General features: G+C 37.7%; 1 protein-coding gene across 1 annotated transcript in view; it reads right to left on the reverse strand.

Annotated features, from left to right (window-relative positions):
* The window catches only part of SLC5A8 (solute carrier family 5 member 8), a 62585-nt gene that overhangs the window by 13047 nt on the left and 22085 nt on the right, over positions 1–27453 (reverse strand). Inside the window, exons 4-11 of the mRNA XM_004373751.1 lie at positions 21544–21611; positions 20376–20530; positions 18107–18247; positions 16373–16502; positions 13927–14015; positions 6955–7067; positions 4274–4341; positions 2788–2874 (exon numbers count right to left, since the gene is read on the reverse strand). Coding sequence (XP_004373808.1) covers positions 2788–2874; positions 4274–4341; positions 6955–7067; positions 13927–14015; positions 16373–16502; positions 18107–18247; positions 20376–20530; positions 21544–21611 — 851 coding nt within the window. The remainder of the gene's footprint in view (positions 1–2787; positions 2875–4273; positions 4342–6954; positions 7068–13926; positions 14016–16372; positions 16503–18106; positions 18248–20375; positions 20531–21543; positions 21612–27453) is intronic.

Raw genomic sequence — 27453 nt, forward strand, 5'->3', positions numbered from 1 at the left:
TGGATTTCTAATTGTTGTTTTTGTATAATTTCTAGTTGTGAATTTATTTTGGCATTTTGTTCCTGCATTATTTTCCTGAATTCTTCCATTTTTTTGGTCTGTATTTTCCATGGTTTGTCTATTTTTTCCTCATTTTTGTCACATTTTGCTTCAACTCTTGGATAATTCTGAGTATTAGAGATTTGAATTCCCTCTCAGGTAGTTCTAGTGCCTTTTCTTCCACTGGAGAGTCATCTGGTGTTTTATTTTGGATGCCTACTGGAACCATTCTGTCCTGTTTTTGTAAATGTTTTGATATTGTCTGCTGTCTTTGGGACATTCAATAGTTAATTTTCTCATTAATTGATTGCAGATTTGTTTGTTTCATCCTTTTTTTTTTTAATTTGGCTATCTCTGAGCAGACGGGCTGTGTATTCTTTCTTGTTTGCTCATCTATGGGCACGATACTTTTTACCTCCTTCTTCAATTGGCAGGGTCTGTTGCTCAGATATGGTACAGCAGGGCAGGTCTAGCTGAAGAGAAGTTGCTGGGATGGGTTGTTTGTAGCACTTACTACAGCCACCAGGGCAGGTCGGTAATCAGTGCAGGGCAGGTTACAGTAGGCTGCGCCTGTGCTGGTTGGTGGTGTGATGTCAAGCGCATGGTGCAGGTAGGCAGGACATATGGGGGAGATTGTGATGTGTGGCGCTAAGATGGGTATGGGAGAGAGGAGAGAGGAGCAGAAGCCAAAACCATACAAACAAACAAAAAAGAGTGCTAGAGGAGCTTGCTGTTGGAGTGGAGAGATGAGAGACTAAGAAATGGAGAAAAACAAAAAAGGGAAGAAGAAGAAAGAAAAGAAAAGAAAAAAATGAATAAATAAAAATTAGAAACAGAAAAGAAAAGCTCCCAGGGATCCCACCGGTGCAGCTTCTAGGTCTGGGGAAGTTGTTCCCAGGTGTTGAAGCCTGGCTAGAAGGCATAGAGGTGTTCAGCGCCAGGTATTCAGGGGACAGGAGGAGAAGGAAGGTATAGAGAGACAAGAAACTGAGTAATGAGGAAAGACAAAAACGGAAAAGAGGGAAAAGAAAACAAAATAAATTAAAAAAGAAAGAATAAGAACCCCCCCCCGAAAAAAAAAAATGCTCTCAGGGATCCCTCTGTGCGTCTGCACAAGCTGAGGGGGTAGGTCCCAAGCTGCACAGCACTGCCCAGCCAGAACGGGCTCCCAACTCGAGAAGAGAAAAAGACACCAAACAAACAATTCAAAACAAACAAACAAACAAAAGCCCTGGGATCCCACCAGCATGGGAGCGTGGACTGGAAAGCAGTTCCACACTGGAGCGGAGCTCCACAGCCCCTCAAGAAGAAGCAAAGATGGCACACGGAGCCAGGTATTTGAGCGAAAGGAGGGGGAGGTTGTGACAGGTCAGGAAGAAATCAAAAGAAGTGGAAAAAAGCAACACCAGCAGCCAACAAATGGCACTCAGGGAGTCAGCCAGTACGGGCGGGTGGAATCCAAGCAGCTGTTGCTTCCCGTCCAAGAGACTGTGGCCGCGGGAAGCAGAGGAGGCTGAGTGGGGGTGAAGAAGTGTGGGGGGTGGGAAAGCATGTATCTCTGTTTACCGGTTGTTCTGTCTCTTGCTGGAAGCTCCGTGAAGCTGCTTTCTCATACCTCCTGTTCACTGGTCTCCAGTAGGAGTCCAAGATGGTGGATCCGTGCTGTGTTAGCTGATAGGGGACCTCTGCATGTATGTCTCCTCGCTCTCTGTTCTCTGTCAGTTTCTTAGTCCATTTGGTGCTTGACTGAGTTCTTTATCTCCGCATTTGATGTTTAGGATTTCAGGATTGCTGTTTTCTCTTTTTGGCTTAGTTTTTCTGATCTTTGCTGTGGAGGGTTGGCATGGTGCTTCTGCCTAGAGCGCCATGTTGCCAGAAGTCCAAACCACTCTCTCTTATTGTGATTAATTTCTACCAAACTAGTTTTTCATATGAATTTCATTGAGAATTCTTAATAATAACAATACAGCTGTTATTAGTATCTGCCTTGCCAGTTCTAGTAATGCCTTACGAGGAAAATAGAATTCTAAACATAAAGTCATAGTTCAATGGTTGTTCGATATCTGACCAAAACAACCGTACATATTTTTTTCCCAAACTGCATCTTATAGCAGGACTGAACCAGTGGACTTTCTCCTGGCTTACAGAGAAACCATTCCAATTCATTTATTCCAAACAAAATTTTGTACTTTTGCATAGCACAGATATATATGTCTATGTAGAGGAACAGTGATATTTCCTCTTTCTGTATATTATTCCGAATTATGATCATTCTTTTTGACTAGAACCATGTTATAGGAGCTATAGTATTAAATATCAGAAGTAGAAACTTTCTGGCCAAATCTCTTTGCTTCTTTTTGCTGTACCATGACTATTAACAGGAACCCTCAGCTCCATTGTCTTAAATCTCTTATACGTAAGCCTGTAAATCTCCTTCTTTAAATTCTACCTATTAATTTTTAAAGGAAAAATATAAATGCACAAAAAAGTTGCTCCATTAATTGTATTATGGGTATTTAAAATTCCATTAAATTGTCTGTTCCCATTTACCTTCACCCATGCAGAGTCCCAGTGCACAGTACTTCATTGTCCACCCAAGCAAAGTCAGTGAGTAATTTAAGTCATCAAGAAAAGTCCCTAGGGACAGATCTCAAAGGAACCATAACTTTACGATTGCAGGAAAAAAATGTAGAGCTGCTGCTATAGTTGGGAAAGTAAGCTTTACACATATTCATTCTTTATACTTACAACTGAGTTGGCAAAAGGAACCAAAGTGCCCAAAGTAAACAAGCCCAGAAGCGGTCCACCAACCATGCCAAATATACTGAGTGCTGCCTACAAAAATAATAAAAAGTCAGAGATTAGTAATCTCATATCCAAGGTTAAACTGTTTCAAAGTAATTTCACCAAAATGAGGATTGAAAATATTCATGCTTCTCCTGAAATCATAGTTTTATTCATGGAAGACTTGTCATTGACAAAGAGGTAATTAGAAATTGCAGACTTCTGCTTCTCAGTCTCAAGCATCCCTTTCTTCCTTGAAGTACTCCCCAAAAAGGCGGCAAAATGTAAAAAAGGTAGAGAATCACAATACAGTGAGAGCACCTATTGAATGATCTACATGAATGCATAAGTCAAGAATGAAACCACTCCTCTCAGCCTTGTCCTTGTAGACATTAATAATCAATCACAGCACTCCTTTGTATTTTGGTAGTCTCAAATTCTCCTCAAAACAAGACTGCAGATAAGTACCGCTTAATGACCAGAGATAGCGATGAAACCCAGCTGCCATATCTGGTTTGATTTCCCAAGAATGGAACTAGAATGAAAAATATGATTTCTAAAAAAGATTGACTTATTAGTGAAAGACTGAATGCATTCCCCCTAAAATCAGGAACAAAGCATATAATCACTTAAAAAATGAAATACTAAGATGTAAATATAACAAAATATGTACCGGACTTACAAGTATGCTGAAAATTATACAATGCTGATGAAAGAAATCAGACATGTAAATAAATACAGAGACATATATGTTCATGGATTTGAAGACTTGTTCAATGCAGTAAAAAATGTCAATTCTTCCCAAATTCATATGCAGGTTTAATGCAATCCAATCAAAATTCAAGTAAGATTTTTTGTAGATGCAGACAGATTATTCTAAACTTTATATGGAAAGGCATATACATAACAACATGGATGAATCTCCAGAGAATTATGCTGAGTGAAAAAAGGCAATTCCAAAGGTTACACACTATATAATTCTGTTTATATAACATTTTTAATAACATTCTTGACATGACAAAATTATAGAAATGGAGATTAGTGGTTGCCAGGAGTTAAGGAGGGGATAAATGTGGACAGGAAGTAGACGTGGCTATAAAAAGGCAATATAAGGAATCTTTGTGTTGATGTAAATGTTCTGTATCTTGATTGTATCAATGTCCATATCCTGGTCATGATATTGTACCATAGGTTTTCGAGATGTTACCATTGAAGGAAACTGCATAAAGGGTATACAGGATCTCCCTGTATTATGTCTTACAAGTGCATGTGAATCTGCAAAAATCTCAAAATAAAAAGTTTAATTTAAAAAGGTAAAGAAAGAAAAAGAATTTAGTCATCTCTGTCCTGTAATATGTTTGTGTATAGATACCTACAGAGGGAAGTCTGGAAGGATGGTCACATGAACATAAAAAAAATATAGATTGTGACTCAAACCATCAGCTCTTACCTGTAACAAAGCTCCCATTAGTGATGCCAGGGCAGCCATTCCTATGCACAGGGCTCCATACAGCACACCTAAGATGACAATGTAAATGCCAGTGTAAGATCCAGGCCCAGAGAATTAGAATTCTCAGTAGAGTAAGCTATCATGCCATTGCTTCAAAGTAAATAATATGACTGTGGTGAAGAATGGCTACATGCATTGGAGTCCTAAAAGGTGGGGGGGATGTTTCCTACAGGATCAGCAGTGTGCAAAGGGGACAAATAAAACCCTTATATTATGCCTCAGGATCAGTTACATTAGGTTGTATAAGTAAAGAATCCCTAGAATTAACTATAGGGATTTAAAAAGTAGGAACTATTGTGTCTTTAATCCTCTATAAACATTTGTCTATAAAGGAAGGCCCTGGTTTCTGTTTCCAGTCTACAGAAAATAAGACACAATTCAGCTCTGTCTGTACAACAAGGCGGAAGGGAAGGCGGGCAGTGATGAGCGTCAGAAATTAGACTCTTGTCACTTAAAGCGTTCATTTCTCCTGGAAGAATGGATGGTTTGGAAACTTTAGTCCCCTCTTGTTCTCCGTCAGCAACCCCAAAGCCTCTCCTATTAAACTAACAAAGGCAGCTTCAAGACAATCATTGTAGTCTCCCTTCTACCAGATTGCTTCCTCCAAATCTCTTCTTTGTAGAAATTCTAAAGTCACCATTGGTATTTAGATTGTGGGATTTTTTTTTTTCCTCTTTTGACTTTCAGTATTTTTCAGATTTTCTCCAGGATCCATGTATTACTTTTTAAATTATAGGAAAAATTACCCAAAATAAATTTTATTCTTAAAGAATAGCAAACATACAGAAAAAAAGAGAAATTTGCTCATCATAAAATTAGTGCATTCTTTGTATTGTTGTTCCTATTTTACTTATTCTAGTACTCATACAGATCTAAAGTTATTAAGTATATTGGCTAAATAATCCTAATGCACCCAATGGAAAACCTTATATTTTGCAAAGAGCTCTTATGCTCTTATGGTAATATATGCTCAATGGTAATTTAAATAGTATTTCTATTGGTAATATAATAGTATTTTCAACATATTTAGCTTGATTCTTCTCCATTTGGTAGATCATTGAAAGATGACCATCATGTTTTTTGATATTCAAAGTTATTGAAACACTCAAATCATCTGCCATGTTCTTCTGTATGATGTCGTCACTGCACGTAACTTAAGATAGTTTTATACAACCCTTCTACCTAACTGAAAATCTCATCTTTACTAGCAGAGTTGATTTGTTATTAATCATCATCAACATCATTGCTTGAACACCAACTAGTGCCTCTTTCTTAATATGCATTATCTCTAATCCTCATAATAACCCTGTAAGGTGAATATTATTGTTCACATTTTCCATACGAAGAAACAGAGGCTCAAATGGGTTATTGGTTTCGTCCAAGGCTATACAGCTAGTACACTGATGGAGCAGGACTGGGCCTGGCATCAAAAGATTTTGCTCATTCTACTAGACCACACATCTTCAATAATCCTGCCAAAGCCAGTCTAAATACTCTTTAGCAAACACTGCATCATTCTGAAATTATGCTCCAGGGTTACACTGGGTACATAATAAAATGAAGCATTGCTATTTAAATTTAGAGGGCACTGAAGGATATAAGGAGTCCTGGTGGTGCAGTGGTTAAGTGTTTGGCTGCTAACCAAAAGGTCAGTAGATCAAATCCACCAGCCACTCCTTGGAAACCCCATGGGGCAGTTCTACTCTGTCCTATAGGGCTGCTATGAGTTGGAATAGACTCAATGTCAACAAGTTTGGTTTTCTTTTCTTTTTTGAAGAGTATAAATTAAGTACTTGTTCCAGGTGACAGCCATGGTAATGATGCATAGAATTATGGCTCAAAACGGAGTATTGTTGATTGTTTCTTTGACTGTCTATTAGTCTTCTTGTGCTGAGGTTAAAGATTTTCTTCAGAAATAAATTTGTTAGCCATTCATTGAAAAACACTTATACCCAAGATGTTAAAATGAAGAATGAATTATGTTAGTCAGATTTCCTTGAGACAGATATTACATTTGGGACATCTTGGAACTGGAGGCCCTTAAACCTTTCCATTCAACTGGCATTTAACCCCTAACAAGGTTTACAGTCTAAGAATAGAAGGTGAGCATTCCCTGCACAATTTTACAGACCATCTCCAGGATACTCTTTGTAAGCAGAGAGAGCAGACAATTGCCAGGGGTCAAAAATCATAACACTGATTCTTTATCTTCAGTTCAGGCATGGAGACGACATACCTGAAACTAAGAGTACCCTCTTAGGTCAAAAGTGTGGCTCTTGCTTCCAAACTAAGGATATTACTTAGGACCATAGACTAAAGTTGAGAAGGAAAAGGGCTGATTTTTTTTCTTGTGGCCAAGAATTTTAACATGGATTTGGGATAAGAAGAAGGTCAAAAGGAAGGATAGTCAAATAGGAGAATTGTCCACTGGCAATTGTTTGAAGCATCTCACAAATCTTAGTTGCAAATATGGTACTGTCTGTATTGTCATAGGCATGTATGTGTGTATATACATATACATCCAGAGGTTCCTACTTGATATTTTCAGTGTAAAAGAATTTATTATATCTCTAAAAATCATCTCTCTGAGCTAATATGGAATTGTGGGAACAGAAACTTACTTGTTCCTTGGGAAATCCAAGACAGGGACCTTTCTGAGAGTGATCTGAAGCGAGGTTTGATTAGATCTTCCACAGTGACTGCTGCCAAGGCATTAATACTGGAGGACACAGTGCTGTAAGGGAAAACAAAGCTTTTGATTTATAACATTTTAACTTTAAGAACACTTAAGAGGGATATTACCATGAGACCAGAAGAAATGGATGGTGCCCAGTTACCATTACTGAACATTTTGATCAAGGACCCAATAGATGAACCCTGATCAAAAGGGGGAAAAGTGTGGAAGAGAACTTCAAACCCATATGGAAACCAGACTTACTGGATGCATTGAGACTAGAGGAAGCCCTGGACCTAATGCCTGGAAATAATCTCTAAATCTTGAACCAAAACTATCATGTGAAGCCATCATTAAACTAAACACCAGTTAAGCCCAATTATTAAATAATGTTTGCATCTAGCATAGCGTACTGCTCTTATAAAAAATTATCTGTATGAGTGTAAACTGGCAACAGTTAATCTAAAGCACAGATGAGAACTTCAAGGAGCAGAGAGCCTAAGTTAACGGTGATGAAACAATATGGGTAGAGATAGAATGGTGACACAATGTGAAATATGTAGCTTATGTTATTGAATTGTTCATGTAGAAATTGTGAATGGATGTATGCGTGGTTGTGTATACTGCCACAAAATATAAATAAAACATTTTTTAAAAAAGAACACTTAAAAGGGAATGAGAAGGGGGAAAAACAAATTGTCACCATCAAGATATAAACAGATTTCTGTTACATTATTATTAATGATCACAGCATCCTGTTTCTGGAAGTTGATATCTTCTCAAGCTACCCTTTGAAATCTTCTGTTCAGCTCTTCAACTTTATCACTTCTTCTTTACCCTTTAGCTAGTTGACAGTCAAGAGCAAGTTTCAGAGTCTCTTCTGACATCCATTTTGGTCTTTTCTTTCTTTCCTATTTTTTAATGACCTCTTGCTTTCTTCATATATGATGTCCTTGATGTCATTCCACAACTCATCTGGTCTTTGTTCATTAGTGTTCAAGGCATCAAATCTATTCTTGAGATGTTCTCTAAATTCAGGTGGAATATACTCAAGGTCGTACTTTGGCTCTCTTGAACTTGATCTAATTTTCTTCAGTTTCAACTTGAACTTGAATATGAGCAATTGATGGTCTGCTCCGAAGTCGGCCCCTGGCCTTGTTCTGACTGATGATATTGAGCTTCTCCATTGGCTCAAGAAGACAAAGTAAAGTATTATAATGACAGGTGCTAAGACCTGGAGGTAGAAAACCAAAAGGGAAGAACACCCTTGGCATTTCTCAAGCTGAAAGAACTGAAGAAAAGATTCAAGCCTCAAGCTGCAATATTGAAGGATTCTACGGGAAAATATTAAACAACGCAGGAAGCATCAAAAGAAGATGGTAGGAATACCGAGTCACTATACCAAAAAGAATTGGTCAACATTCAGCCATTTCAGGAGGTAGATGTGATCAGGAGCCGATGGTACTGAAGAAAGACATCCAAGCTGCACTGAAGGCATTGGCAAAAACAAGGCTCCGGGTTTTGACGGAATACCAATTGAGAAGTTTCAACAAACAGATGCATCTATGCCAAGAAATTTGGAAGACAGCTACCTGGCCAACCAACTACAAGAGATCCGTGTTTATGCCTATTCCCAAGAAAGGTGGTACAACTGAATGCAGAAATTATCCAACAGTATCATTAATATCAAACGCAAGTAAAATTTTGCTGAAGATCATTCAAAAGCAGCTGCAGAGATATATCAACAGGGAACTGCCAAAAATTCAGGCTGGATTCAGAAGAGGACATGGAACCAGGGATATTATTGCTGATGTCAGACAGATCCTAGCTGAAAGCAGAAAATATCAGAAAGATGTTTACCTGTGTTTTACTGACTATGCAAAGGCATTTGACTGTGTGGATCATAACAATTTATGGATAACATTGAGAAGAATGGGAATTCCAGAACACTTAATTGTGCTCATGCAGAATGTGTACATAGATCAAGAGGCAATTGCTTGAACAGAGCAAGGGGATACCGTGTGGTTTAAAGTCAGGAAAGGTGTGTGTCAGGGTTGCATCCTTTCACCATACCTATTCAATCTGTAATCAGAGAAGCTGGACTATATGGAGAAGAACAGGGCACCAGGACTGGAGGAAGACTCATTAACAACCTGCATTATGCAAATGACACAACCTTGCTTGCTGAAACTGAAGAGGACTTGAAGCACTTACTGATGAAGATCAAAGACCACAGCCTTCAGTATGGATTACACCTCAACATAAAGAAAACAAAAATCCTCACAACCGGACCAATAAGCAACATCATGATAAATGGAGAAAAGATTGAAGTTGTCAAGGATTTCATTTTACTTGACTCCACAATCAACACCCATGGAAGCAGCAGTCAAGAAATCAAAAAACAAATTCCACTGGGCAAATCTGCTGCAAAAGACCTCTTTAAAGTGGTTGAAAGCAAAGATGTCACTTTGAGGACTAAGGTGTGCCTGACCCAAGCCATGGTGTTTTCAATTGCCTCGTATGCATGTGAAATCTGGACGATGAATAAGGAAAATTGAAGTAGAACTGACGCCTTTGAATTGTGGTGTTGGTGAAGAATATTCAATATACCATGGACTGCCGACAGAATGAACATATCTGTCTTGTAAGACATACTTTGGACGTGTTATCAGGAGGGATCAGTCCCTGGAGAAGGACGTCATGCTTGATAAAGTAGAGGGCCAGTGAAAAAGAGGAAGACCCTCAACAAAATGAATTGACACAGTGGCTGCAACAATGGGCTCAACCATACCAGTGATTGTGAGGAAGGCACAGGACCAGATAGTGTTTCATTCTGTTGTACAGAGGGTGTTTATGAGTTGGAACTGACTTGATGGCACCTAACAACAACAACAACAAGAATGATTCAGGCAACATCTAGTTGGTAAAAGATAAAAAGTTTAAATGTTGCTTCCATTTTACAGTTAATCCTCCGTGTCATCTATGGAAAGAATCTGCCTAGATTACTCAGTATGATTACATAGTAACTTTAGAACATATTTTTCTTTATGCATAGAAAGGACTACTCTAAGTCCTAAATAAAATATGCCATAAATGTCAATGATGTTAATTTCCGGGGCCTCACTAACACATCCTATAAATACTGATAATAATAATTATCTGGAGCAAACACAGGAAGAAATGTATAAGTGCAATGAATAAGTCTAATCACAAAACACAAGATTCTTTGGACAGTGTAATTATTCAGTACCTAAATAGAGCTAGTTCTAATTTTCCAGTTGACTATGCTTTAGTCACATGTACATTTTAAACAAAAATTTTAGGCACCCATTTTTGATAATCAGTGAAAGCTATTATCAGCTGCTCGTCATTATTGTGACCCTATAGGAAATATGGTAGTGTGTTAGATAGCAGTTGTTGTAGTTGTTAGGTGCCACTGAGTTGGTTCTAACTCATAGCTACCCCATGTACAACAGAATGAAATGCTGCCTGGTCTTACCATCCTCACAATCATTGTTATGCTTGAGCACGTTGTTGCAGCCACTGTGTCAATCCATCTCATTGAGGGTCTTCCTTTTTTTCGCTGACCCTCAACTTTACCAAGCATGATGTCCTTCTCCACAGACTGATCACTCCTGACTACATGTCCAAAGTATGTAAGACGTAGTCTCACCATCCTTCCTTCTAAGGAGCATCCTGGTTGTACTTCTTCCAAGACAGATTTGTTCGTTCTTTTGGCTGTCCATGGTATATTGAATATTCTTCGCCAACACCACAATTCAAAGGCTTCAATTCTTCTTTGGTCTTCATTATTCACTGTCTAGCTTTTGCATGCATATGATGCAATTGAAAATATCATGGCTTGGGTCAGGCATATCTTAGTCTTCAAGGTGACATCTTTGCTTTTCAACACTTTAAAGAGGTCTTTTGCAGCAGATTTGCCCAATGTAATATGCTGTTTGATTTCTTGACTGCTGCTTCCATGGGTGTTGATTGTGGAGTCAAGTAAAATGAAATCCTTAACAACTTCAATCTTTTCTCCATTTATCATGATGTTGCTTATTGCTCCGGTTGTGAGGATTTTTGTTTTCTTTATGTTGAGGTGTAATCCATACTGAAGGCTGTGGTCTTTGATCTTCATCAGTAAGTTCTTCAAGTCCTCATTAGTTTCAGCAAGCAAGGTTGTGTCATCTGCATAACACAGGTTGTTAATGAGTCTTTCTCCAGTCCTGATGCCACATGCTTCTTCATATAGTCCAGCTTCTCTAATTATTTGCTCAGCATACAGATTGTATAAGTATAGTGAAAGGATACAACCCTGACACATACCTATCTTGATTTTAAATCATGCAATACCCTCTTGTTCTATTCGAACAACTGCCTCTTGATCTATGTACAGGTTCTGCATGAGCATAATTAAATGTTCTGGAATTCCCATTCTTCTCAATGTTATCCATAATTTGTTATGATTCACACAGTCGAATGCCTTTGCCTAGCCAATAAAACACAGGTAAACATCTTTCTGGTATTCTTTGCTTTCCACCAAGATCCATCTGACATTGGCAATAATATCCTTCATTCCACGTCCTCTTCTGAATCAGGCTTGAATTTCTGGCAGTTCCTTGTCGATGTACTGCTGCAACTGTTTTTAAATTACTTACAGGAAAATTTTACTTGTTTGTGATATTAATGATACTGTTCGATAATTTCTGCATTATGTTGGGTCACCTTTCTTTGGAATGGGCACAAATATGTATCTCTTCCTGTTGGTTGGCCAGGTAGCTGTCTTCCAGACTTCTTGGCATAAATGAGTGAGTGCTTCCAGTGCTGCATGCGTTTGTTGAAACATCTCAGTTGGTATTCTATCAATTCCTGGAGACTTGTTTTTTGCCAATGCCTCCAATGCAGCTTGGATTTCTTCCTTCAGTACCATCGGTTCTTGATCATTTGCTACCTTCTAAAATGGTTGAATGTCAACCAATCATTTTTGGTAGAGTTACTGTGTATTCCTTCCATCTTCTTTTGATGCTTCCTTCATCATTCAATATTTTGCCCACAGAATCTTTCAAAACTGCAACTCGAGGCTTGAATTTTTCTTCAGTTCTTTCAACTTGAGAAATGCTGCGCGTATTCTTCCCTTTTGGCTTTTTAACTCCAGGCTTTTGCACATTTCATTATAATACTTTTGTTTATCTTCTCAAGTTGCCCATTGAAATCTTCTGTTCAGCTGTTTTACGTCATCATTTTTTCCATTTGCTTTAGCTACTCTATGTTTAACAGGAAGTTTCAGAGTCTCTTCTGACATGCATTTTGGTCTTTGCTTTCTTACCTGTCTTTTAAATGATCTTTTGCTTTCTTTACATATGATGTACTTAATGTCATCCCACAAGTTGTCTGGTCTTCAGTCATTAGTGTTCAATGCATCAAATCTATTCTTGGAGATGGTCTACAAATTCTGGTGAGATATACTCAAGGTCATATTTTGGTTCTTGAGGACTTGTTTTAATTTTCTTCAGCTTCAGCTTGAACTTGTATATGAGCAATTGATGGTTTGTTCTGTACTCGGCCCCTGGCCTTGTTCTGACTGATGATATGAGGTTTTCCATCGTCTCTTTTCACAGATGTAGTCAATTTGATTCCTGTGTATTCCATCTGACAAGATCCAAGTGTACAGTCACCATTTATGTTGTTGAAAAAAAGTATTTGCAATGAAGAAGTCATTGGTCTTACAAAATTCTGTCATGTATTCTCCTGCATTGTTTCTATCACCAAGGCCATATTTTCCAACTACTGTTCATTCTTCTTCGTTTCCAACTCTTCGCATTGCATTCCAATCACCAGTAATTATCAATACATCCTGATTGAATGTTTGATCAATCTCAGACTGCATAAGCTGGTAAAAATCTTCAATTTCCTCATCTTTGGCATTAGTCGTTGGTGCGTAAATTTGAATAATCGTCGGATTACATGGTCTTCCTTGTAGGCGTATGGATATTATCCTATCACTGACAGTGTTGTGCTTCAGGATAGATCTCAAAATGTTCTTTTTGACAATGAATGTGACATCGTTTCTCTATGTCATTCCTGGCATAGTAGACCATATGATTGTCTGATTCAAAATGGCCAATACCAGTCCATTTCTGGTCACTAATGCCTAGGATACTGATCTTTATAATGTTCCATTTCATTTTTGCCAACTTCTAATTTTCCTATATTCATACTTCGTACATTCCATGTTTCAATTATTAACGGATGTTTGCAGTTGTTTCTTCTCATTTGGAGTCTCATTTAGATAGCAGAGGGCTAGTTAGAAATGAAGTCTGAATACAACATAATCCTAGTCTAGATATAAGAGATCAACAGGGACTATATGGGGTGGTTGCCTACTTTGGGCCATTTTTGCCCATCTCCAGATTTCAGTCTTATCTCAGAAAGTATCTGTTATGGATTGAATTGTGTCCCTCAAAAATATGTGTTGTAAATCCTAAACCCCTATACCTGTGGCTGTAATCCCATTTGAGAATAGGACTTTCTTTGTTGTGTTAATGAGACCATATCAGTATGGTATGTCTTAAACCAATCACCTTTGAGATATAAACCAAGCCTATCAGGCACAGAGAAGGAAGCACAAACAGAGGGGAAGATACATGCCACATGAAGAATGCCAGGGAATCGAGGAACAGAAGTTAAAAAGAGACAAGGACCTTCCCTGAGACCTGACAGAAGAAGAAAGCCTTCTCCTACAGCTGGCACCCTGAATTCAGACCTCTAGCCTCCTAAACTGTGAGAAAATTAATTTCTGTTCATTAAAACCACCCACTTGAGGCATTTCTGTTATAGCAGCACTAAGAAAGTAAGGCAGTATTCAATAAAAAAAGAAAGATCCCAATAGCAAAACCATTAAAGTCATAGTTCATACCTTAGCGTTCCACTGTAAACACAGGCCACAAAGAGTCCAGGAAGTCCTGGATAATCTTGCAGAATGTCCAGTACCATATAAGGCATGAGCTGAAAAATTCCAAAATTTACTTCCAAATACTATTTGCTATTGAATACAATTAATTAATGCCTTTATCTCATATCCTTCAAGAACTTAAGGGCGCTTTCCACATAACTGAAATTTCCAAATACCTAAAATTCAACTCTTTAACTGGTAACAAAGAAACAAATAGCACAGTGGTTAAGGGTATAAGCTTTGGATTCAGAAAGATTCTGCTACTTATTTTTTCTCAGCCTCCGTTTCTCATCTGCAAAATAGGCATAATGATACCAATAATACGATAGAATTGCTATAAAAGTTAAGTTAGATCATGTATATAATGCTCTTAGTATATTATATGGGATATAGTAAATGCACAATAAAAGGTAGGTGTTACCGTTCTTTTGAATAATAAAATCATTTTTTAAGGATTTAAGAATATCACATCTCCCCGTATAAGGTCAAGGTCCAAATTTCCCAGGATGTCTTAAAAGTTCAAGCAGTATTAAAACGTTAAGCAGAATTACACACCTAAGCAAGAAAGTTGCCATCGTTAGTATTATAATGACATCCAAAATCATCTACCAGGTCATTGACTTTCTTAAAAGTCTTCAGTGTAATATTTCATACTGTGAATGGCCCCCGCAGGTATAGGCAGAATCAATGAGGTAAGGCCAACTGGGAGGGAAATAGTAAAACTCTAGCTAGACACTAACCCTGCTTCCTCCGGGTGAGCTCCAGCAGAGTGTAGCAGAAATGCATCTTTGCTCTCCTCAGGATAGTTTAGGGCTCTGACCTTATCTCCCACTGACTGTCTTATTTGCATTTGTGTTCCCAGTGAAAGGTTAATGGATGTAATTCGTTAACTAACAACGCAAGACTGGAACCATCCAGTTAGGAGGAAAGTCTCATTGGAAAATTTAGCACATATTCTCTAAGTGATCGCTATGAGTCAGAATCAACAGTAACAGGTTTGGTTTGTTCCTCTAAGTGATAGAGACATGTAGGCTATACACCCTGAGTGCACGCTATGACAAGGATTCACAAGGAGGGGACACCATAGGGATTTTTCTGCCCAGAGTAGGGGGAAGTTATACTAGAAGCTGTTATGGATTGAATTGTGTCCTCCAAAAATGTGTGTCAAGTAGGCTAGGCCATGATTCCCAGTATTGTGTGATCGTCTACCATTTTGTCATCATCAACAATACGGCATAGAGTTTTGGAATGAGGACTCTGATGACAGCCTGCCTGGGTTTGAATCCTGGTTCCAGACTTGTAGCTGGCTACTGGTTACCCCACTTACTTAACCTCTTTGTGCCTCTGTTTCCTCACCTCTCAAAAGGGGGTAGTCATAGTACCTACCTCAGAGGGTAGCTGTGAGGATTAAAATTTGAAATTTATATAATGCACTTATAATACTGCCTGGTACATAGTATTTATTGAGCGTTAGCAGTTACTCATGTTTATTTGCTATGTGACCTCGGGCAAGTTATAGAACCTTCCTGAGACTCATTTCCTCATCTATAAAGTGAGAATTACAGGGTTATGAGATAAAGCATGCAAAGTCTTGGCACAGTATCACACAGTTGGTGCTCAATAAATGTTCACTTATTAGATCCGTTTCTCCATCATTTTAAAACTGTTGGGAAGATAAACCGTTTATAAAGAAGCAATCAAACAATGGCTGTAAAATGTTCTGTAGTATCCTGGTTTGTCTGCAGTTTGTTGTTCTTTTAACTGTGTTTACACTTATGCCCAGCCTTGAGATATTTCTACTTAAGAACACCTGGCTTGAAATTTTTCTAGGTATTTGAATATTTTTTTAACACAGAATTCTTCATTCTTGCTATCCCAAGCCCATTGCCATCAAGTCGACTGACTCATGGTGACCCCATGTGTTAAGGAGTAGAACTGCTCCATAGAGTTTTCTTGGCTGTGATCTTTACGAAAGCAGATTGCCAGGACTTTCTTCTGCAGTGCCGCTGAGTGGGTTCAAACCACTGGCCTTTAGGTTAGTAGGAGCCCTGGTGGTACAGCGGTTAAGAGCTACAGCTGCTAACCAAAAGGTCGGTAGTTTGAATCCACCAGCCTTTCTGTGGAAACGCTACGGGGTAGCTCTACTCTGTCCTATAGGGTTGCTGTGAGTTGGAATCGACTTGATGGCAACTGGTTTTAGGTTAGTAGTTGAGCACAAACCATTTGCACCACCCAGGGACCTCTCCATTCTTGCTAATGTCTGCTAAAATAAAATTTTGTCAAATGCTTTCTAGAAATTAAAGATGATTATATTGTGTCATTTCCTGTTTTCCCTCTCCTCCCACCTAATAATGAGATGACTTCTTCTTGAATGTCCTGAATGCACTATAAGAAAGAGGTAGTACTGAACCTGGTCTGGTGCAGACACTTTCTTGGCTGTCCAAGGATCACAGTCATGGTACCTGGAATATAGGGCAAGCCCACAAAACACTGCGCAGATCAGGATTACCCAGAGCCCCACCAGATTGATGTACAGAGACCTACAGAGGTAAAAACAAATAAGCAAATGGTAGCTGTAATCTCTGTTTCAAAGATGAGGAAAATTATTACACGAATGGAAAAGACCTTCACAATTATACTTCTATATACATTAAATAAACGCACGTTATCTTTTGGTCATCAAAACACCATTTATTCTAGTCTAATCTCCTGCTAACGATGTCAGTCAACAATGTATTCGGAAATATTTGGAATAGATGGCGTTTTCCCACTGAATGAGTGGATACTTCTGGTCAGAGTTCCGAGGGTATTGTTAGCTTCACAACTGTGCCTGATTAGAATACTCCAGGTCTTCTTGTCATGAAGTAAGGCATTTAGTAGTCAACAGAGCAGTAACATTAGTCCTTTGCCTTTTAAAAGTAATACAATGATAAACCGCTAGAAGCTGTTAGAATCTACATAACAACTTAATAAACTTGTTGTAAATATGGTTTATAAGACCACCCATTAAATATGAAAAGGAAACATGTATTCCTTAGACAGGAATCTTTCCTATGTTCAGTGTTACCATATACAGTGTGTGATCCAGGATAGTATAAAACTTAAATAACGACATTGGAATCAGAACGAGCATAAATCCTGGCTTTACCACATGTAACCTTAGGCAAGTAATTTAGTCTCTCCACTCCTCAGTTTCTTTGTTTACACCTGGAGATAACAATGCTTACCTCACAGAGTTACAAGATTAAATGAAGTAGTATAGATCCTATAGCACAGCGCTTTGTGTGTAACGTTGTTCTCAGCTGCCATCGAGTCAGCCCCCAACTCATGGCGACTCCATGCACAATGGAACAAAATGCCGCCTGGTCCTGCACTTTCCCCTGATTAGTTGCAGATTGGATTGTTGTGATCCATAGGGTTTTCACTGGCATGTAATAGGCATGTTTTCAGGTAGTTATTGATGTTTTTGGTGTTAATATTGAATGCTAGGTCTTAATATTGAACAGTGAACATTTCTCTCATTTAGGGGGCTACACTTTTTTTTTTTCCGGCAGTGATGTAGGGGATACTGTGATGAACCATTCTATGCTGAAGAGAGGCACCACCACCAAGGTCATGCCTCCCCTCCCCCATAACTGGTGGAAGCAAAAGTATAAAGCCTTCTGACCCCAACTTGGGACAAGTCAAAAGAATTGTCTCAGCTTCAGAGCTCCCCAAAGGGGTCAGCTGAGGCCTTTGTTGCAACTGAATTGCAGTCCAGCTCCTCCCTCTACTCAATCTTGCTTCCTTCCCTTCCCTTCCATAGGTGTTGATTTCCTAATAAACTCTTGCACTAGCCTCCATCTTAACGCCTACTTCCTGGAGAACCCTCCTGCAACAGGTGCCACAGTTACTTATACAAGCAGATGCACAATACGTGTTTATTTATTTGGTAAGTTTTTTTTAACTTAATAATTCTTATAAATACATTTTAAATGTCTGATCCAAAATGTCTGCTTGAACCTTATGTAATTAAGCATATCACTTATCTCTTTGAATTTCATGATGCAAAAGACTTAAACTTGAGCTAAACTTGAGTTATGAAAGTGTTTACATAAAGGTAACTAATGGTTATTAATGATTCACACACCATAATTTGGCTTACATTTTTGCCTGGAATCTGCTTTTACAGGAAATATATCTCTGCACTTGGGATTGGTTGACACCATAGATGCCGGTCCATGTGAAGGTCCCTCCTATAATAATTGTCCAGAATGTGTGTCTTTGCAAAGGGTTAGGATCAAAACTAAATGAAAAGAAACAGACAAAAAAAATCAGAACTGTCAGCAAAAAACTATAGAAAACCCTCCAAGAAATTTTTATAAGCAAGCAATGTATACATACATACATTTGGATATATACATACATATATACATATTTATTAATTAATATAAAAGGTGTAAATATTTCTAAAATAAGTTCAATGAAATAAAAATTGATCCTTTCAAATATCTGGGAATTCTATATGAGACTGGGGGACAATGAATGTTCTAATTACTCTGAGTGCCTATATAAATCCTTTTCCCACGACCTTAGGAAATTGTTTAAACAAGTCTGCCATGCCAAAATACAGAGAAGAGAGTAAGACTAAAAAAAAAAAGACAGAGACAGGCAGACACAGAGTACCAGGCTCCGAAGCATACCACAGCGATAGGTATGGTATTGAAATGAACACAAAATTGATGCATTTTGTGTATATAATTCCACTACAGAGAAGATATTTTGTCCCCTAAATTCTCAAAACATATCAGAACAACAAGGGATACTCTTGAAAAATTTCAAACACAGTAAGGCTTTTCATTATTACTTCATGGTTGGTAATCTTCAAAGGAAGGATCATAAAAATGTCTAATCTTTTACTTTTTAGAATATCTTATTGATATACAAGCTACTAAGTCAGTGCTACAATATATGCTATCCTTTGTAGAAAGTGACGATCATCTTGCAGACAAACGATTGACTCCATACCCTGTGTCCTCCACCCAGCCTACTGGGAGAGGATTCAGGAGTAATCAAGGCTCCCTGAGTGACCATCAGTTGTTTCTGCCTCCTGGCATCCATTTCCCCTTCTTCCGGTAACACTGACCCAAGGATTGCTTTGAGGAAACTATCATTTCTCCATTAAATGGTCTGAAGTTCTGTCAATCAAATTGTGCTTCTCTGTCCTAGCCAAGGGATGGAAAACATGGCTCAAGCTGGCCAACTGGTTTGTTCTTTTCCTTGCAATCTGAATCTTGAGGTAAAAGGAAAGAAAAAATGATCTAGAAAAATAGCTGACGTTGATTCATTGCAAAGCATTACTGCAAATGAATACACTGCCCCTGTCCAATTTCAGAAAAAGCTCCTCTCAAACTTTGATGCCTATTTACAAAAGACTAGATGAGAGCCACCAAATGCAAACTGGTTTTCCTTTCTTCTTGCCAAAGTGAGGCTGCTGAAAGAGAAAATGATCTGGTCCAGATCAAAATGAGCCCTTCTCCACACTGAACGTGAGGCACAAGGATGACACTATTGATCCAAAAGGGAAGATGATTTAAATGATTTTCAAATTTTGGTGGTATATTTGGGGTGAAATGTCTAGTTTGTCCGTTGGTTTTTCTTTAGGAAAACTGAATAGCTGTTTAAGATATTTTCTCTCACTGTTACATCAGTGACTATACATCTTGAGACATCAACCGTAACTTTTCAAGTCAATTCTCTGGAAGAAATATACATTATACCAAAACCATTGCCTTCTAGTTGATTCCTACTCATAGCGACTCTCTAGGACAGAGTAGAACTGCCCCATAGGGTTTCAAAGGCTATAATCTTTACAGAAGCTGACTGCCACATCTTTCTCATGTAGAGCGGCTAGTGGGTTCAAACTGCAGACTTTTCGGTTAGCAAGCTGAGCATTTAACCACTGCACCACCAGGACTCCTTTATTTTAATATATGTTCATCTAATTATAATGTATAATGATAATAAAATCTATACTGCCAGGGCATTCTCTTAAATGGGATGCTTGAAACAAACAGTCATCAATGCAACCACTAGGTCTTTTAGTGGTTTTCTCTTATAGAGGCTTCCTTTTTTTTTTTTTAATCTCTTATTGTCTCTTCCCTTATCACGCCATTCCACCCTTCAACCAATTCCAGACTTTAATGTCTGAACGAAATACTCTTTTGCTACAAGTCCTTTCCCAGGATGAATCATCATCTTTATTACCTTGCAACATCTGACCATTTTAACCCCTTAAAGAACTGGCTTCAATTTTCTATACCAAATCCTTACCGGTGTGTCTGTTTAATGCAAACTTACCATTTCAACAAAGAAGTTGTTTTCACAGACAAACCAAGAGGCGTGTTCTATTAACCAAGAGGTAGATAACTTACTTCCAGAAGTTTAATCTTCCACCATTGTAGGCATCACTTAGAATAGTGCTTATTCCACCTTGAACAACGGAAGCCCGTATCAGCACAGACGCAAATCCAGCCACCATGATCCCAACTTGAAAAACATCCGTCCAGACGACTGCTTTAAGGCCACCCTTTGAGGGGAAAGGGTATTAGGATGAAGGCTTCTATCAAATATCATTGAGCATCTACATGTTAGTCACTGTGCTGGATAAAAATGATGAAAGCATGGCTTTTGGCTGAGAAGTGCACCCAAGGGAGATGATCAAGTCAGGAGAACCTCCACAGAGAAGGTAATATTTAAGCTAAGCCTTCAAACGTAAGTAGAGGCAAAGAGGGAAGGTTCTCCCAGAAGAGGAAACAGCATAGACAAAAGCATAGAAGGGCCAAAGTACATGGTGTGATGAGTGTGGCCAGATATGTAATGTGGAGTGGAGTGGTGTGGGGAGATGGCTGGGAAGAAATTTCAAAGTCAAATTTTGTAAGACAATATCATGGATTTTATCCTATAGGCAAGGCTGATATTCGACTAACGTGCACCAAAATGCTCATACCAGTTGTTGAAACACTAGAATTGTCTCATACTAGCCACTACCCCAAACTCTCCCAAGTATCCCCCTTCAACCTCTATGACCTGAGTTGAGCCAGCCCCTTCCTGAGGACCCCATCTTCTATAGGATCCAGCAACTAAAAGGTTAAGTCCTAGAATATGAGAGATCTCATAAAACCTGCACCAATGCTAAGAACAAGTACCCATGAAAATAGTACCCATGCAATACAGGTTACATATTTTGACTTTCGCTCCTGCCTATAGGCAATGGGAACTTACTATAGGTCTCTAAGTTGAGGAATACTATGAGCACAGCTATAGTAACTTGGCAAGAGCATAGATGAATTAGGAGGAGACCAGATTAGGTGCCATTGCAATGGTTTAGGTGATTGAAAAAAAAATCTGTTTTGATCAGTGTTCTACTGAGGACCAGTTTTACCCCAGACCAAATATTCCTTACAAAAAAGTTATAGCGTGGGAGGTCAGGAGTAAGAGAATATGTATGAACAAACCAGTTTGCAGCATCCAGCTATGGGAATTTTTAATTTTGCAAAGCAAGTGAGTAGAGAGAAAGGGGAAATAACGTTCTTGACATACCATTGTGCAGTAGAATGTGCAGACCGCGCCTGTAGCCACTACTGCACCCCATAGATCAAACCCAGTGACTGTAGAAGAAAAGAGAATGCGTGTACAATTGTGAAACATGCATAATAAAAGCACTTTGCAAAAATTTATCAAGGGCAAAACTAGATCATTAATTTGACACCTACCTCTATATCCACTTGCTTAAAACTAGGTCCTTACAAAATGCCACAAAACAAATGGAGTTTAAAATTATATTTGATAAGTTAAATAGACATGGTTTCTACACTCAAATACCATACACAGATCCAACACTGGCTGGATTGAATACATGAAAAAGCACTTGTATTATAATTAAGCTAAGAAACAGCTTGATATTGTAAGGTGGTTGTCCAGACCAGATGAGGTGAATGGCATTTATCATCTCTCCCAATTAGACATGGTTCAAATACACATACTATTCTACCAATCCTTGAAATATCAGTTGTGCATGTTATAAGATGGGACCTTGATGGAGAAAAGTCTGTACAGTTTGCTACCATTTATCTAAGAAGTAGAAGGGGGTACTATATTTTTTTAAATGGAAGAATAAACCAAAAACAAACGGAAAAAAATAGTAACCTATAGGGGAGGGACTAGGGGAGAGTGATATAAATTAGACTTCTCTAAACGTATCTCATTTTGTAGATTTGACTTTGGAACCTGTAAATGTTCTGTATAATTATAATAAATTAAATTTTTTTTAAACTCCTAAAAAGCAAAATGAAATAAATGAACCTAACTGTATATTCAAGTTTGTGACATAACCACACAGAGAGAAATTATTTCAAAAAACTTTAAAACATAATTTAACATACATCCATAGTGGGATACACCTTAAGGAAAAAAAACTGCAAAGGAAAAAGTTTTAACTGTTTTGGGCTATCACATAACAATGTTATAATAATATTGAAATTGTTATTCCGAAACAATTACACCAGCGGTTCTTGACTTTGACTGCACATTAAAATTACCAGGAGGTTTTTAAAATCTTGATGACCCTAACACACAACAGGCCAATTAAATCAGAATCACAGGAGGTAAGATCCAGTGTTCACTATTTTTTAAAGCTCCCTAAGTGAGCCCACTGTGCAGCCAAGGTTGAAAAATCAGTGACATACATATATATATATACATACATACATATAAATGTATACATATACTTACATAAAGCAAATAGGTTAGTTTATTAATATTTTTTAAAAATATATATATTTGGCATAAAACAAAAGAGACAAATATAAAAACAAATTTAAAAAAAAAAAAAGAGTTGCCATCGAGTCAATCCCACCTCGTGCCAACGCCACGCTCCATAGGGCTGATTTTTCAGAAGTAAATCGCCAGGCCTGACTTCCAAGGCATTTCTGGGTGGACTCGAACTGCCAACCTCTGAGCAAGTGCATCAACAATTTGCACCACCCAGGGACTACAATAAAACCAAATAACTTAGGCACATACCCTATAATCCAAAATTTGAATTAGAAATAATATGAATGCTTAATTTACATGTGTGTATGTGTGTGTGTATCTCCCAGTTTTGTGCACTGTACTAGCCATACTAGAAAGCAAAGCAGCTATTAAACTCTACTGGAGTCATCTCAAAAGGTCTCAGGACACAACTTGAGGAAGCTCCTGCTAGACAAAAACAGGACAGTTTGAGCATCAAAAATAATTAGTGTAATGATATGAAATAAAATCAAATATGTTTAAATCCATTATTTCATAAAGATTAAAAAAACTCAGTTATCTTTGAAAGACAGTAGGCAATCAATCTATTATTTTAAAAATTGTTAAAGGGAAAGAAACAGACACTTATCTTGTCTTTCCTATACAAACTACATTTCAGGCAACTGCTGGTATAGTGGTTAAGAGCTATGACTGCTGACCAAGGTCAGCAGTTCAAATTCGCCAGCTGCTCCTTGGAAACCCTATGGGGCAGTTCTACTCTGTCCTACAGGGTTGCTGAGTTGGAATCGACTGAATGGCAACAGGTTTGGTTTTTTTTTTTTTTAAATACTTAGTAAGAGGAAATTTCTTTTTATAGAAGTATACCATCTAATTAATGAAGAGGGAATCACAGAATTACAATACTTATAAAATCTAGCTTACAGATGTAAATGATCACCAATGGCTGCTAATAATTAGAAAAAAAAATAAGAAAGCTGACATTCTGTGCTTCCCAAAGAAATATACAACACTGCCTAGGAAGTATTCTTTCTAAAATGTTGAACGAGGATATGAAGAAGTTTCTAGATCTAACTATCCATTTACAAGAAATAGAGAGGAATGTGGAACATTAAACGACTCCACAAGGATGCAATCAGCAAACCCAAGAATCTGGAAAATTTGACAGAACAGATGACCTACATTAACAGAATTAAGTAAAAATAATATATAATCATCTTACTAGTTGAAGAAAATATTCATAATTTATTTTTTAAAAGAAAAAAAAAATCTTGCAGCAAACTAGGAATAGAGGGGAACGTCCTCAATCTGATAAAGGGCATCTATGAAACACCTACAGCCAACATCAAAACTAGTGGTGAAACTTTGGATGCTTCTCTCCTAAGGTTAAGAACAAGGCAAGCATGTGTGCTATCACCAGTTCTATTCAACGTTATCCTGAAGATTCTAGCTAATGCAGTAAGAAAGAGAAGTAAAATGCGTAACACTGGAAAAGAAGAAGGAAAACTGTCACTATTCATGAGCGACATGAAAAACCTAAGAGATCTGACAAAACGCTACTCAAATTAGTGAATAAAATTAGCAAGTTCTCAAGATAGAAAGTCAGCATATAAAAATCAATTATATTTCTATATACTAGCAATAAATGATTAGAAAATATTATAAAGCAATAACATTTGCAATAGCATCAAAATACCGATTACCACTAACGGACCACAGCTCCTAAGGCCTCCACCAGACTGAGTCCAGTACAGCTAGTTGGTGCCCGGCTACCACCACTGACTGCTCTGACCAGGATCACAACAGAGGGTTCTGGACTGAGCTGGAGAAGGATGTAGAACAAAATTCTAACACACAAAATGACCAGATTTACTGGCCTGACAGAGACTGGAGAAACCCCGAGAGTATGGCCCCTGGACACCCTTTTAGCTCAGTAGTGAAGTCACTCCCGAGGTTCACTGTTCAGCCAGGGATTGGACAGCTGCAGAAAACAAAAGGGGACTAATGAGGCACAGCAGTCCAGAAACAAGGACTAGAAGGTAGAAGGGGACAGGAAAGCCAGTGATAGGGAACCCAAGGTTGAGTAAGGACAGTGTTGACATGTAGTGGGGTTGTTAACCGTTGTCATAGGGCAATATGTGTACTGTTTAATGAGAAACTATTTTGTTCTGTAAACTTCCATCTAAAGTGAGAATAGCACAACTGGAAGAACATAATCGATGTTACTGAATTGTACATGTAGAAATTTTTGAGATGGTGTATCTTTGGCTATGTGTATTTTCACCAAAAAAAGAAAAAGTTCTACCAAGGTCAAGAAGGGAGAGTGCTGACATGTCGTGGGGTTGTTAACCAATGTCATGAAACAATATGTGTACTGACTATTTAATGAGAAACTATTTGTTCTGTAAACCTTCACCTAAAGTACAATAAAAAAAAAAATTTTTTTAAATATTAATTACCTAGGAATAAATCTAAGAAATATGTACAAGACCTCAACATCAAAAATGATAAAACATTACTGACAGAAATTTCAAAAGGCCTAGGTAAATGGACTGGAAGAATATCTGCCTTTATAAAGTGTTTGTTCAAATCTTTTGCCCACTTTTTATTAGGTTATTTTTTTTATTATTAATTTTATTATTTCATGTGCCAATAAGCTCAATATCAATTAAAACTGCAATGAAATAACAGTTCACACTCACTAAAACAACTAAAATTGAAAAAGACTAATAAAAGTTGTTGATGATGACATGGAATAATCGGAACTCTTAGACATTGTGGAGTAGGCATGTCAAATCATACAACCACTGCAGAACACAATTTGGCAGTTTCTTTTAAATTTCTAACGTACACCCTCCCTGAGCTGGGTCATAGAGTAGATGTATGTTTAACTTTATACTACACCCTGTCCTCATTTATCGACATAGTTAGGTTTCAAAGACCAGGTCATTATGTGAAACTGGCATTATGCAAAAATGGAGGATAACCACATTAGATCATAAAATGCAGGATGAATGCATTGTTACATAACTGCCAAATTACAGCGTTACATGACTTCCAAATTACATCATTACATAACCACCAAACCCCTGAGAATCATGGCCCAGCCAAGCTGACAGATAACCTTAACCATCAAAGCCAGTTTCACCTTTGCTTCGCACCTCAGCATTCATTACTGCCAGATGTATAGTCAGATAGTAGATTTTTTACTAGTGTCATAAATGTGAAATGTTGGATAATGAGATGGTCATAAGTGAAAAGAAGGTGTACTTCTAGATATTCACCCAATATAAATGAAAACATATGTCAAAAAGCAGAGCAAAACAAAACTAAACCTGTACAAGAATGTTGTTAGCAGCCTTAATTCATACTAGCCTAAAACTGGAAACAACTCAAATGTCCATCAACAAAAGAATACTACTAACAATAAAAAGGAATGAACTATCGACACATGCAGGAACATGGATGAATCTCAGAAACGTTTTGTTGAGGAAAAGGATAGACACAAAAATGCACCTACTATATACTTCCACTTACATAAAATTTAAGAACAGAGAAAACTAATTAATAGTGATAAAAATCAGAAAATGGCTATTGGAGTGGTTGGGGCATTTATTAGAAAGAGGCACAAGAAAACTTTTTTGGATTGGATGATGGAAATAGTCTATATCTTGAGTTGGGTGAGGATTATGTGATTTTATACAATTTTCAGAACTCATCCAACTGCACACTTAAAGTTCTGTGCATTTTACGGTTTATAAATTATACCTCAATAATAAATGTTTTCTGTATTAAAAGGCAAGAAAGAGAAGATTAAGAGCCATACTAACTAATTGCAATATATGAATTTATTTGGATCCTGATTCTAACAAACACTGTAAAAAGAAATGAGGGAAATTTCAACACTGACTTGATATTGATGATACTAAGAAATTATTGTTAATATTTTAGGTATGATAGTGGTATTATAACTATGTTTAAAAAATAAATATTTTTTAAAGATATATGGAAATACAGATGAAACGATATAATATTGCAGATTTTCAGCAAAATAACTTAGTGGGGAAAACAGGGAATTAAAACTGGCCATGAATTGATAATTGTTCATATAAGCTAATGGGTACAATAGGGTTCAGTACACTGTTCTCTCTATATTTACATATGTTTCAAGTTTTCCATAGTTAAAAAAAGTTACAAAAAGATTAGATTTAGAGAATGTTAAGTTCCAATTCCGTTACACAAGTTTTTATTGAGCATCTATTACATGCACAGTACTGTGTCCATGCTTGTGCCTACCTCCTTGGTCATAGTACTCAACTGATTTTTCAGCAGTCAAAATGCAGTCCTGTGGGCCCTAAGTTACTGTGAGGGAGTGGTGTAAGACTGATAAGAACAGAGTCCTTGATTTCGTCACAGATTGAAGTCAGTGCTCTGATTTTTCCCAGAACTGCACTTTAAAACCTAAAGCCAGAGTTCCGGCAAAATGGCACTCTAGGAAGAAACACCACGCCATCCCTCCACAGCAAAGATCCGAAAAACTAAGCCAAACAGAGAATACAACAATCCTGAAACCCTAAAACATCAAATGAAGAGGTAAAGAACTCAGCAAAGCACCAAATGGAGTGAGAAAACTGACAGAGAACGGAGAGCGAGGAGAGATTCATGCAGAGGTCCCCTACAAGCTAACACAGCGCAGACCAC

Source organism: Trichechus manatus, unplaced genomic scaffold (assembly GCF_000243295.1).
Source record: "Trichechus manatus latirostris isolate Lorelei unplaced genomic scaffold, TriManLat1.0 scaffold00027, whole genome shotgun sequence".
In the NCBI taxonomy this organism is placed as follows: domain Eukaryota; kingdom Metazoa; phylum Chordata; class Mammalia; order Sirenia; family Trichechidae; genus Trichechus; species Trichechus manatus.